Source organism: Aythya ferina (assembly GCF_964211825.1).
Source record: "Aythya ferina genome assembly, chromosome: 9".
NCBI lineage: Eukaryota > Metazoa > Chordata > Aves > Anseriformes > Anatidae > Aythya > Aythya ferina.
This window is the reverse complement of record NC_140305.1, coordinates 27,958,136-27,970,752: the sequence shown is the minus strand read 5'-3', so window position 1 is coordinate 27,970,752 and position 12,617 is coordinate 27,958,136. Positions and strand designations below refer to the sequence as shown.

At 50.9% G+C, this 12,617-nt stretch overlaps 1 protein-coding gene across 8 annotated transcripts; it reads right to left on the bottom strand.

The window, feature by feature from the left end:
* Positions 1-4,214: 4,214 nt before the first annotated feature.
* Positions 4,215-12,561, bottom strand: MINDY4B (MINDY family member 4B). 8 transcript variants are annotated; one of them, XM_084528885.1, is made up of 11 exons: positions 12,308-12,561; positions 12,045-12,072; positions 10,878-11,024; positions 9,008-9,099; positions 8,247-8,412; positions 7,720-7,785; positions 7,176-7,246; positions 6,263-6,335; positions 5,884-5,988; positions 5,377-5,557; positions 4,215-4,713 (listed from the first exon to the last, which is right to left on the bottom strand). In XM_084528885.1, the coding sequence occupies exons 1-11, from the start codon at positions 12,421-12,423 to the stop codon at positions 4,571-4,573; spliced, it is 1,188 nt and encodes a 395-aa protein (XP_084385011.1). In that variant the 5' UTR covers positions 12,424-12,561; the 3' UTR covers positions 4,215-4,570. The 8 variants fall into 8 exon arrangements, 6 of the variants coding, with proteins under 6 accessions (XP_084385011.1, XP_084385012.1, XP_084385007.1 ...); XR_014695836.1 differs by lacking the exon at positions 12,308-12,561 and adding exons at positions 4,855-5,094; positions 10,098-10,217 and having other exon boundaries at positions 4,653-4,713; positions 10,878-12,132; XM_084528886.1 differs by lacking the exon at positions 10,878-11,024.
* Positions 12,562-12,617: the final 56 nt, after the last annotated feature.

Genomic DNA, 12,617 nt, shown 5'->3' with positions numbered 1-12,617 from the left:
TTAGGACAGTTGAGCACCGGGCTGCCCCTGGCCTGCCCTGAAAGGCTGTGCCATGTCCATCCCCAGGGCTTTCAGGGCTGGGCTGCAGGAAGCCCTGGGCACCCCAGCAGCCCCCAGGCTGGCCCTGACTCGAGGCTGGGCTGCAGACCTGCCAAGCCCACCTCCTGCCCGACCTGTGCCTGGCTTCTCTGCAGGGCTGTGCTCTTCTTGGCCATGCCAAGCTCCTGGTCCTCAGCACTTACTGAAGGGTATTCTTATTTGTTCATTTCTGAAGCTAACTTGTAGGTGTGACACAAGAGCTTCTTTATAGATTAAATTGGTGGCTGATGAGTTGCAAAAAAACAAGAATGAGTTAAGATAGTCTATGAAGAAAGAGTGATTCTCTGTCCTGCTGCTGCTTTTGTTTTCAGTATACATCAGCAACACACGGACATAGGCAGTGGCCGTGTACATGGTATTGCTGCGGCTGTGGATGACCTCAAGTCCAATCGCTCTTTCAGTATTTAGGAAACCCTGTCCAAAGACTGGGAGCACTTAGATAATTACAGAAATTGCATCAGGCTGGAGGGTCACCACAGGACAAAACTGAAAAATGTCATCAGCAAGGAGGACTGAGGAGCTGAGGTTACGGGAGGGGGAAGCGTTGGGCAGGAGGCTGGGTGCCATGAACAGAGGAGGTCCAGGTGAGAATTTTGTGACCCACTGCTGTGCGCGTGCTTTCTTGGCCTGTGTAGCACTTTGGGTTCAGCAGCCAGTTTGGGAGACCTGGAGGTGGTTGTCAGTTGGATAAACCCACAGGGTTTTCTTTTCTGAGTGAAAAAACACAAAACTGTTTTTTCTCTTAAAGGCTGCCAGCCTCTGGTGCTGTGGTGAGGTCTGGCAGAGCAGATTGTGTGGATGTGCTGCTCCTGCTCCCTCCTTTCTTACACAGAGATGAGAGGCGTTAAACCTGGCATCTCTTACAGAGATTTAGGGAAAAGTTTATCTCAAGAAATCGCAAGGTCAGGAACTGAACTATCTCCTTGGCAGAAACCTCTGGAAATCTCATCTAGAGCACAGTGAAAACATGACGTGGTTTTGATTTGTGGAAGAACTCCACAACTCAAAGCAAGTGAGTTATGAAGTAGGTATGTGGTTTATTTTGGCGCCGGGCGCATGCGGGATAGGTCCCCAATGCATGTGCACCCCAATGCAGCAACTGGCCTTGGTTATATGCAGTAAAGAGTTACATGTGCATGAAGTTTCCCAATACGCCAATACATATGCATAACCTATCCCCAATTTGTATTAAAATTAGCTTCAAGAAGTCATTTCCATAAACTCCTCCCATCTGCACCTGCGCAGTGGTGATGGTCATCAGGGGTCGTGGGGATGAAGTCTGATAGCTCCTCTTCATCACCGCTAGCTGACTCCCTGCCTTTGTACAGATTCAGCTGCTCCTTGGCTCTTGTCCAAATCACAGGGTTGGTCTCAGCTGGTTTTTGAGACAGGTTCCCCGTTTTTGTCAGGAAACATCCTCTGTGAGGGGCCCCAAGGCTCCTTGTTTCGGTTAATTTGCACAGTAGTAAGCAAAGGCACAGCAATATCTATTTTTAATGGGATTAAGCAAGCCCCCATTCTTCCATTCCTGGCTTCATTTTGGTTTTAGTTTATTTGGGGTGGGGGCTTCTGGAGCCACCACAAGGCATAGGTGGGGCTCTGCAGATCCCAGGTGTCCTTCCCCTGAGAGGTACCGCCCGCAGCACCAGAGACGAGCACCTTCTCTGCTGCAACTGGTTCCTGTAACAGCTGCAAGAGAGAGCTGGGGCCAGCGTGAGGAGAGCAGCGTTCCTCTCCTCTCCAGCCAGCCCCATGCAGACCTTGTGGTCTGGAGGCCTGCGTGTGCTGCGCACCCCAAGCACGCGGCCGCGCTGCGGCTCGCCTCACCCCTCTGCCTGTCCACCGAGCTGCCGGGGTGCCCCAGTTTCCTCTGGGGAACTTTTCTGCATTTTATCAGTGTTTTAAGACTGGCAGATTGCCTCTCATCTCATCAAAAAGGTGTGCTTCGCTTTGCTGGTTGGGCCTGGGCCCTTATAAGAACCCTTTTACAATCCTGCATGCAGTGGATCTTTATTTCAGATTTTCTTCTGAGTGCACTGAATTTACTTTTTTTTTCCTTTTTTTTTTTTTTTTTTTTTTTTTTTTTTTTTTTTTAGCACTCCAAAACCTCCTGTTACATAAATAACGTACAAAACATCTTTGAGAAGATGGTTGTCTGGTTTAAATATACCCTGAACAGAGTCAGTTCTTCTGCTTGGGGTGGATGGAAGGCGCATGCCGGCTGAGCTGACAGGGCAAGTGCCAGAAAGGTATGAGGCACCCACTGGCACAGCAGGATGCTCTATCTAAGCCCTAGCACTCACTGTTTCCAGCAAAACAATGCTTTCTAAAGCCAGGAAAAATGGAGAAAGGAGCCCTGGTGAGGATGGGGCAGTGGGGCAGCCCAGGGGCAGGGTGCTGCATGGAGTGGAGGTGGCTGCACCGCATTGCTGAAGCTGCATCTCCGTGGATGTGGACATGAATTTCTTATTTCACATGTAGGTTACTGACTTTTCAATTTCAATTTAAAAAATCTGCACCTTATGAACAGTTAGGCTCTAAGCACACTGAAAAAGAAAAAAATGAAAGAAAGGGTCCCTCAGGAGGCCCCATGTGGCACTCAGGAGCCATTTCACACAAGTAACCCCTTTTCTTCCTCCGTGTCCTGGTCTCCTGGAGGCAGAGTCCTGCACCTTGTTGGTGAGCTTTCCAGGACTCCCATATTTGTCATCTCTTTGAGACTGACTCATGCAAGGTGCCAAATCATGGCATGAGTTTCATCTGCATGTCTGGATTTGTGTCCTGCATTTCTTGCCAATGTGTTAAGCAGTTTCTCAGGTAGCCCCTGCCCCTCCTTCCCCCCCCCCCCCGCCCCCAGTACTCCTGTGTTTCAGTGCATGACAACACTCCTGAGCACATGGAGTGTGAGAGAGGTTTATTTGTCTTCTGCAAATAAATTTCTGGACTAGAAATGAAAATCTGTACTGTGCTCACTGACACAGGTACAGAGCTTTCTGAGGTGTCAGAGCTGCTGAATTCCCCCATCCCTCACCTATTTTTTTTTTTCTCCAGCCAAGTTTAACTAATAGAAACGAGCAAGAACTTAGTTCTCATTGAGGGGAATTAGCATGTTGAATTTAGCCTTGTACTAAAGTTATAAAAAGACATAGAAATGTGGGGGAAGAAGGATGAAAGCCCGAGGGAGGCAGCGAGTGTATTTCATCGGTCTGGTGAAGCACGGTTTCTGTTGTTTTTTTTCTTTCTGTAGAAATCACGCATGCATTTCTGCACCTGTGCTCCTGCGTGCACGGGGCGCGGCGCTGTGGGGGCGGGGGCAGGGGCTGTGGCCGGGCCCTGCTCCTGCTGCCCCACGGCCCAGCAGTGCCCAGCACCCCCAGCACGCTCACGGCGAGGGGCGGCTTGCAGGGGCCGTGCAGACCCGGCGTACCCCTGGAGCTCACCCCTGGAGCAGGAGCTTGCTGGCTGCGTGCAGCCAGGCGGTGGTGGTCACCTCGGCGTGTCGGGAGCAAGGCGGCAGCAGGCGCTGCTTCATCGCCCTGGCAAACTGCTCCAAGGGGGTTGGAACTAGAGGGGCTTTAATCCCTTCCAGCCTGAGCCATTCTGTGTTTCTATGATTCTATGCAGGGAGCAAGGACAAGTACGGATCCCGTGTTAGCTTGCTAACCAGCAGGTTCCTCTCCCATCCCAGATGCATTTCTGGCTCCTTATGCCCCCCCCCCCTCTCTTTTTCTTTTTCCTCTTCTCTTTTGTCAGCTAGGAGTCTACATTTTGGGATCACTTGCAGAAAGGTTTATTGTTCTCAGTACAGTTGTCATTAGCAACACGCATTTTGGTATGACTAACAGATCTTTTTTGGGCAACATCTAAAAAAGGAAGTGGAAAGCAGTCCGTGCGTGCGAGCAGCGGTGCGCCCTGCCCGCCTCCACCAGGCTGCCGCAGGGAGCCAGGACCCCGCAAACCCTGCAGGGGGTCGGGGCTCTGCCTGTCACTGAGAGCAGGAGGGAGCGATCCAGATACAGAAGTCACAGCTGGGAGAGCTGGGAGAAAACCTCTCTTGTTGCAACTGGATAAACTAGTTACCTACACTGGATTAAATAAATTTGATGCACACAGCATTGTCAACACTCAATATTGTTTTCACTTTCACTGTGTTCAGCACATTCACAGCAATTTTTTTTTTTAATTATTATTTTTTTTAACATCTCTGCCTGGAAGGAAATCATGTTGCCATGCTCTTTTCTTTCCTCTGCCAACGTTAGTGAGAAGCAGACTGCATCCCACCACCCAAAAATTGTGTGCAGGGAGGTGTCGTTGCCAGTGATGGCTTAGCACTGGTGCAGGCTGTCAGCTGGTGTGGTGCCCGCTCGGCAGGGCATCCGCTTGGCATCCGCGCGTGGTTTTGCTGGCGGCAGCGCCCCTTCCCCTGCAGACCGCAGAGCTCTGTGGCAGGAGGGGGAGATGCTGGCACGCCTCAGAAGAAGGGGTCTGTCCCGTTCCAGCTGACAGTTGCGCCTGGCCACCTGGTCCTGATTGCCATCTCTAGAGACGGAGACCTCTTCCCTGGGCTGCTTGTGTCCTTATGGCGGCCCTCTTCCCAGTGGTGTGAGTGAGTGTCTGGAAAGGAAATGCAGTTAAAAAGCATCTAAAAACATCTAACCCACTGTGTCCCTCCCCCCACCCCAAAAAAAAAAAAATAAAAAAAAATTAAAAAGGTTAAAAGCAAAAGAGCTGAGCTGCTGTGGTTGGGCTGCCCACCTGGTGGGGGGAGCGTGGGGAAGCGCTGCCCTGCAGCATGTTTGGAGGTCGCAGTTCTGCACAGGTGCACACGGCCTCCGCTGCAGCCATGCTGTGTACCATGACAGGGAATCTCCCTTCACCCCTCTTTCCTTCAGACTTGGCCTTCAGTGTGATGTTTTTCAAGTTTCTTGTTTTTAAATGCCACGGTGAAAGGAGAGCCGAAGGGCTGGGTGGAGGAAGTGGAGGTGGCTGCAGTGCCTGGGGAGCACGGAACGCCCTTCCTGAGCACGCCCTCGGAGCTGTGAGGAGCAGCCCGCACTGCCCAGGGCCTGTGAGGCTTCGGGGCACCCGGCAGCACCTTGCTCTTGGGCACGGAAACGCAAACACGCTGTATGCATATGTCTGTATCAGTGCATGTACACTGCTCCGTTGGGCTGTGTATGTAAGCAGATACACGCAGCACTATGCAAACACAGCTCCACACACGCCTGTACGTGACACCTGCAGCTCTGTGCTCCCGGGGTTCATCTGAGTGCTCACCTACTGTGAGGTGGGCTGTTCTCATCTGCCCTCGCTGCCCGTTGTAGAAGTACAGGTGAAAAACGTGCTCCATCTTCCAGTCGGACAAGAGCAGCCTGTTGGTGCTGAAGAGGACGCTGTGCATCCCGTTGATGCTGCACAGCCAGATAGGAAATTTAGGGGTTTTCAGCACGCTTCCAACCTGGGGGTGGAACGGGCAGCTCAGGTACGCAGGCAGCACTACCCACCGGAGACCCGTGCCTAAGGGGCTGTGGGGGCTGCCGTCCTCATGGGAGCCCGAGGCATGTCTCCAGGCATGGGGTGAGGCACAGCGAGGGCTGGGAAACTACCAGCACCTCATCTGCTGCAGGGTTTGGGGATGGGAGCGGGACTGGGGATGGGAGTGGGATTGGGGATGGGAGTGGGATTGGGGATGGGAGTGGGAATTGGGGATGGGAGTGGGAATTGGGGATGGGAGCAGGGCTTGGGGATGAGAGCGGGTTTGGAGATGGGGTGCACAGTGCTCACCGGGGGCAGGTGGTGCCTGGCCTCCTCCCGGCTCCAGCGCAGGAAGCCCACCTCGCAGCGGCGGCCGGGGCACGCGCTGCCCGCCAGGACGACCTGGAGCAGTGCCTGCAGGCGAGGGCCGCGCTCAGGCTGCCGCAGCGCGAGGGGAGGCGCTGGGTGCCCGGCCCCAGGCCCTGGCCTCACACAGCACGGGGCGGCCGTGGGACCCTGCCTTCCCAATGGCCTTCCCACGGCACCGCCGGCAGCTCACGGATAACATCTACAGCAAGTGTCGCCTCACAATTTTTTTTAGGTGATTAACAGGTGGGGGTGTTTTCCAAAATCAGACATAGGAGGAATAATAATGACAGAAACACTTGGAAAGTGAGACTGGTCCTACCTGTGTGCAGATGACATTTCCACAACTGGACTCTAACAGGTGAGGTGTCGTGCCACCTAAATCGTTTTGGACCCTGTGCAACCAGACACAAAATATCGCTGTAATGTCCAGGTCAGTGACTGGAGCGTCATACATCATGTCTGACTAATACGGAGAACAGAAAGAAATTTCACAGAATCATTTACTTTTCTTTTTTTGAGCACAGCAGTAGTGTCCCACTACAGAAATTTTATGCTCCTCCTGAGCTCTCGCATTTCAGGCCTATGTCTGTTAAAATTCAAAGCTAGGATTGGATTCCAACCTTCTGCAGAATGGAACAGAGATTTCAGTCAGTGCCTCAACTACCCCCAAGTTTAACCTGAATATAACGATTTGAAGCAGCACTGCAATGTTTTGCTAAATGGCCATTGGTGTCATGTTAGTATAAATCACTGGTGCAGTGATGCCTCTGCATCTGTCTGTAGCATCTTTACACAAATGCAGTTACATTGCCTGTAGGAAGACTGTATCAGCTTCCTCTGCTAATGAAGTTATGCTGATGTATTTTTCCCGTGTTTAAATAAGCTTTTTGTGATTTTCATGTTTAAGTTTAATCAGCTGTAACTATGGTTATGGCTACCAGTAGAATAACCCCTGATTTGGTACAGTGCACTGTTCTTCCTGTGTGTGCAGCCAGGCACATCGCCTCTCTGCTGCTCCCTCCTGCCTGCTCCTGCACGTGTAGGCACGAGAGGGACACACATTAATGTACAACATCAGCCTCTTTTTCCTCAAAACTCAGCCAGTAGCTCTACATTCTTCTGACTGTTGCTTCTTCTCATTAGTATAAGAGTGGGCATGTAACTAAAATAAGAAAAAGAGTATTTCATAAAATGTAACTAAACTAGAAGAAAATTTAAAAAATAAAACATACCTTTCCAGTGTCCTTGAGAAAAGTAAACTGTACAAAAACAGGATCAGTCCCTTACTTCCTTCACTTTTAAACTGGAAAAAGAAAAATGTAATCACAGGGAAGGAACTATGGCACATATGTGATGCTTAATTAAAACAATTCCTCTGCTTAAATCAACCCTAGATAAATATAATGAGCCAAATGAACAAGGTATTATTCTGGGAAGACTTTGGCTTTGCTACTAGTTCTGTTGAATAAGACCAAGTGAAAAGAAAAAAAAAAAAAAAGTCCAGTTCTGGACTAACCTATTTTTGTACATGTTTTTTTAAATGTTACCCCTGTTTGCCTGGCATCTGTGGTGAGGTTCCAGTGACTGCAGTGGCAGTGGGATCATTTCCTGTAGTAAAAAAAAAAATATCTAGGAATGGTCCCCGAACAACTGGGGCTAACAGCCTGGCTGTCCTGCTGAAGGCCCTGCTATTGAGCTCTGCAAGGCCTACTTCTGTGTGAGAGATCAGGTTCAAGCAGAAAATAACTCAGAATACAGCAAATATTCCATACGTACACAATTTATATGGTCGAAGATAAATTTCTGAGCTGCTGCTTTCTCAAAAAAGTTAAACAGCTGAATCTGCAGGGCAGAAGCATAAAGTGAGAAACAAAAAAAGGAGACATTATATTAAGAAGCAGGGCTTTTTAATTCAGTGTTTCCTTCAGACAAATGAAGGACTAACACAAGAAATTACTCTGACCATTCCTCAATTCTGGAGTTCAGTTCTTTGCAAATAGTCAAAGGCAATAGGCTTTAATTCAACTTTTTTTTTTTTTTAAGTATTATTTTTTATTTTTTTTTTTTCCCAGAAGAAAGATCAGTCTTTAATGAAAAATAATTACAGCCCCTGGATTCACCTAAAGCCTTCAAGAGGTGGCAGAAACATCTTTCAAGCTCCAACTGGGATGTGGGCCCTGTGTGCTTATAATTTGTGATGCATCATAAGTTAGGGAATGGGTTTATAAGATTTTTTTTTTTTCTAAAATCTTCAGGCCAAATATCTTAAAAAATTTGTTTACAGAAAGTGTTTTCTTACTCACCCGTTCAGTGAAGTTGTCTGCTTTGTAGTCCGTGGTAGGGACAAAATGGGTGGCTGCTGAGATAAGGCAGACGGTGGCTTCCTGACCTTCTCCCGCTGCCCAGAGGCTGTCTGCCAGGGCTGCAGCCAGGGCCTCTCCTTGCTCCTTTTGGCTTATTTTGCACAATCTGCAGAGCAGGACACAGCAGAGTATGGCAGGCAGGCGGGGGCAGTGGCAGCAAGGGGTCTGTGTCCCCATTGCCCCATGTCCCCACCAGCTGCCTGCTGGCTGTGGGCCCTTCCTCAAGGATGCGGAGAGTCCCCACACCCTCGTCTTGGAGTGGTCCCGCTCACAGCCAAGCCCCCAGAGGCCCTGTCCTGCCTGAATATCCTGGGTCAGGCCCACGCAGCTCTAAGGAGTGGACCTGTGAAGGCAGGAGGGCACTGTGGAAGGGAGCCGTGCCCGCAACCCGGCCCATCGCCCCCGGCGTTTCCAGCGGCACAGGGACCATCCGAGTGCTGCGGGGTGCCCCGCTGTCACCACAGCACCAGGGGCTGTGCTGAGGAGGCAAGCACTGCTCCTGCAGCAGCAAAGGCTAGGTGGGAAAATCCCTGCCTGGGAGCCAGGTACGGCGTTCCCACAGGGTGCAGGTCTCCATCTGTAGCTGCAGCTCTGACGTGAGCTCTCATCTGGTAGAACTTGGAGGCAGGTGCTGGTTTTATTAGTTCTAACAATGCAAGGAAGCAGTTTTTGTGTTTCACCAGGAAGGCTCATCTGCTTACCTTTCCAGGTGAGTATATTCCGTGTTTCTTACGAAGAGCAGATATTTAATGATGTTCCCTTGTACAGCCATCAGAATGGCTCTCGTTCCTCCCTAGAAACAGAGAGCAAACACTTGCCAGTGCTGATGAGCCCAAACAAGCTGAGCTGTGCAGGTCTGCTGGAAATTGCAGCATTCTGACCGTCTGAGCCAGCCTGCTGCCAGCATCAAGGGCAGTAGTGTTTCTCTTCTCCCTGGTAATTCAGGATGGCTGCTGACTTCTGAGATAAATAGAAAAGTTTTGAAAAAGATCTTATGTGCCTAAAAATAAGAAGTCTCTATGCAAGAAGAGCCCGTGGTGGCCCTGTTACTGTGCTCATGCAGGGAGGATGCCCGTGTGCATCCTGGCGAGGTGGGAGTCCCAGCCCCAGAGAAGGGGTCAGGGTCAGCACCGTGGGCTCTCCCTCCTCTCCTCTGCCTTGTGACAAAGGGACCAGGGCTGGCAGGAGCACAGCTCCAACTGAGCTGGGGCTGCATGCAGGGCCCTGCCTGCTGCCGATGGCAGATCTGCCTTCTGCACTGCACCCAAGTGTCCTTTGACCTCTAGGAGCCTCACCTGCCTTTGTGAAAAGCATTTTAACCTCCTGGCAGGTCCAGAGTATTTGCAATTTTAAGTGTGTATCTTGGTCTGCTGCTTTTTTGGGGGGCAGCATTATGATGGTAAATGAGGAAGAAGAGAACCACCCAATTTCAGCAAGTTAAAACACAGATAAATTCACCTCTTTCATTTCCAGGTGGGGCAGTAAGAAGTGGCTGACTACTGCCCCAAAGAAATGGGCAAGTACATCTGAACATGCCCACCCTCAGCAACCCGCTGCTCGTCCCTGGATGCATTTAGTGCTGCGGTATTTCGAGCTTGTGTCTGCAGCACACTGCTGGATCAGAATAGCTGCTCCACTGAAATCTGCTCCAGTATTTCCACCTTGTGCCACCAGAGTGGGCACAGGAGGGGTGTGTGCAGGTCTGCAGGTATATGGGTGTGGGAGTGTGCACCTCTGGCTGCCACATCCCGTGGGCTGGCCCGGGGTGCAGACACGGCACTGGTGCATTACCTTGTCTGCCTCCAGAGCATAGGCCAGGTCGGAGTGTGGCTCGCGAAACCTGAAGCGTGCTTGTGCCCAGTCATGGCTGAAGATGCGGGACGTGTCCCCGAACAGCACCTTCCGCAGCGCCTGGGGATGGAGGGGATGGAGAGGTGCCGGGTGCAGCTCCTGCAGGATCCACAGCCTCGGAGCAAAACACTAGGCACACACCCCTGAACATGCAAGTTGTTTTGCTCAGACCCACATGGTTTGTGGGGGGGGGCTCCTCATGGAGCAGGTGGAGTCCTGTGAAGCTGACCCTAAGGGCAGTTCTGTGCCCATGTCTCTTCAGGACGGGACCTTTTTTGGGGGTGTGCTCAGCCCAGCAGCCCTGGCCAGGCTTTTCAAGCTCTTGAGCTTTTTATCATGTTTGTGGCACAGTGACAGGTGATGGGTTTTGTATTGGAGATCACAGGAGGCAAGGTGAGCACTGGGGACCCCTCTGCTGCCCCCCTGCAGAAAACCCGCCGAGCTTTTGGTAAAGCCCCTTGGTAAAGGCCCAGGGGCAGCCAGCACCAAGCGCTGATGCTCTGGAGACCCGCTGTGGGCAAGTAAAAAAACATCCTACTGCTCTCCCAAATTTCTGCCTTCTGTTCTGAGGCTATTCCCGAGGAGAGCACCAAGAAGCAGGACGCTTTGTGCCTTGCCATTGGGCCTATTATCTAACGCGAAGTATAGTATGTTGGTTTTGAGGTTGTGTTACAGCCGTGCTCTGTAAGAGTCCCATAAATAAATAACAGCCCTGCTCACCATCGCCATGCCCAGCGAGAGGGGCTGGCCGCCCCGGCTGGGGGAGGCCGGGGGAGGCCGCGGCACCACGGGAGGGCAGCGGGGCTGCGGGGTCCCTCCGGCACCACCTGCTCCGTGCCCTCCGTCCGTCCCGCAGCCCGGGCGTCCCTGGAGGAAGGGAGAGAGGGGCAGCTGTTTGGAGGCGGCTGGCTCCTGGAGCACTCCCAGGGTTTCCAGCCCCCGGCATGAGCAAAGATAATGGCACACGGGGCTGAGGGGCAGCAGCAGGACTGCCCGTAGTGCCTGGTGGCAGCAGCTTTGTGCCCTCACCCCGCCAGCCCCGCACCACCCGTGCCCCGTGTGCTCACTCCCTGCTCGCCTCCTTCCCCGCCACCGCTGCAGGGTGCAGTTTTTGGCTCTGCCATCCACCACACTCCCTGCTGGCTGTGGGGATGGGCCCCGCGCAGCCAAATTTTCCTTTACAGCCCCCTTCAACACTGACAGGCTAACAGCAACGGGGGACATTTCTGCTTAAAACAGGCCTGGGTAAACACAGTCAATTTTTAGTTACAAATTGTTTGTTTTAAAGGTGCGTGGTATTTACTTTCAAATATCAATTTTAAGCTCCTGAGTTGTTTTACTATGTATAAACTGACAAGGGTGTGAGGCTTAGGTATATTTGTGTTAGACAGATAAATATGCATTTGTATACTTCACTTCCAACTAACTTTAACTAATTGTTAAAAATAACTCCCACACGAACAAATGATTACAGTGTAGAAGAAGAATGTTGTGTTTGTCTGAATTTCAGGAAATAAGCTTCTGTGCTTGTCAACCTAAGGATGGAGTAGGTTCTCCAAATACTTGTATTCTATGGTCTTCACTTACTATCTTTTTTTCCCCCTGTCTTCTAAAGTTGACCACTGACCATGAAAACTGTTATGTTTAGACAGAAAGGTCAATTTATGTTGAAATGTTTTGCTATTTTGATTCAGATTGGGAAAACATCCCTTTAAATACCTGAAGAAAACGCATGTTTCTTAGAAAAGGAGCACAAGAAATAAGTCTCTATAAAGGCTGTTGTACTACACACTCGGATGAGTAATTTCTTCAATAGGATGACATGGCAAAACAGTTGCAAAAACTGGTAGACAAGTACAAAATGTTACCTTTTAGAGAAACGCTTACCTGATGAGTAGTAGTAGTGACTTCCAAACTGCAAAATAAAATATAAATCAAAAAATAAAACAGAGGCATTGTTAATGCATTAAGGAACAGGAGACCAGCTGGAGAAGAACTCCAGAAGAGAAGAGGAGGAAAAGCTGTTGCACTCGCGTTACTAAGTACCTGAAAACCTTTCCTGCATTGGCATAAGTCTTGTGACAAAATATAATGTTACAAAAAGTCTGGAATTTAAAATGTGTGATAACAAAGGGGGACAAAAACCTTACCCACGGAAATGAAAGATTTCCCTCCATTTGTTCAGATCTGAAATTTTGTTGCAGATCTCGTCCAGTGCTGCCTGCGCCCTGGGGTGCTCGGGGTGCCCAGCTCCCTGCTCGGCCATCGGAGCCGCAGCCCCAGGCTCACTGTCACCTCCTGCTGCCACGCCGTGATTAAACTTTCATCAGTGCTGGTCACGGTCTGCAGGAGCACAGCGGGGGGACACCACGGGGCTGCGAGAGCTGGGGCCGTGGAGAGGAGCAGAGCACCACACGGCTCTGCAGGCACCACACAGCCACCAGCTCACGGGGAGCCCAG

Coding starts and splice junctions, on each gene's coding strand:
- MINDY4B (XM_084528881.1), bottom strand. CDS start 11,381: ATGTCCCCCGTTGCTGTTAGCCTGTCAGTGTTGAAGGGGGCTGTAAAG. Junction 8,413..9,007: donor GAATATACTCACCTGGAAAG/GTAAGCAGATGA, acceptor CCTGCTCTGCAG/ATTGTGCAAAATAAGCCAAA. Junction 5,558..5,883: donor CCAGGCACCACCTGCCCCCG/GTGAGCACTGTG, acceptor TTCCACCCCCAG/GTTGGAAGCGTGCTGAAAAC.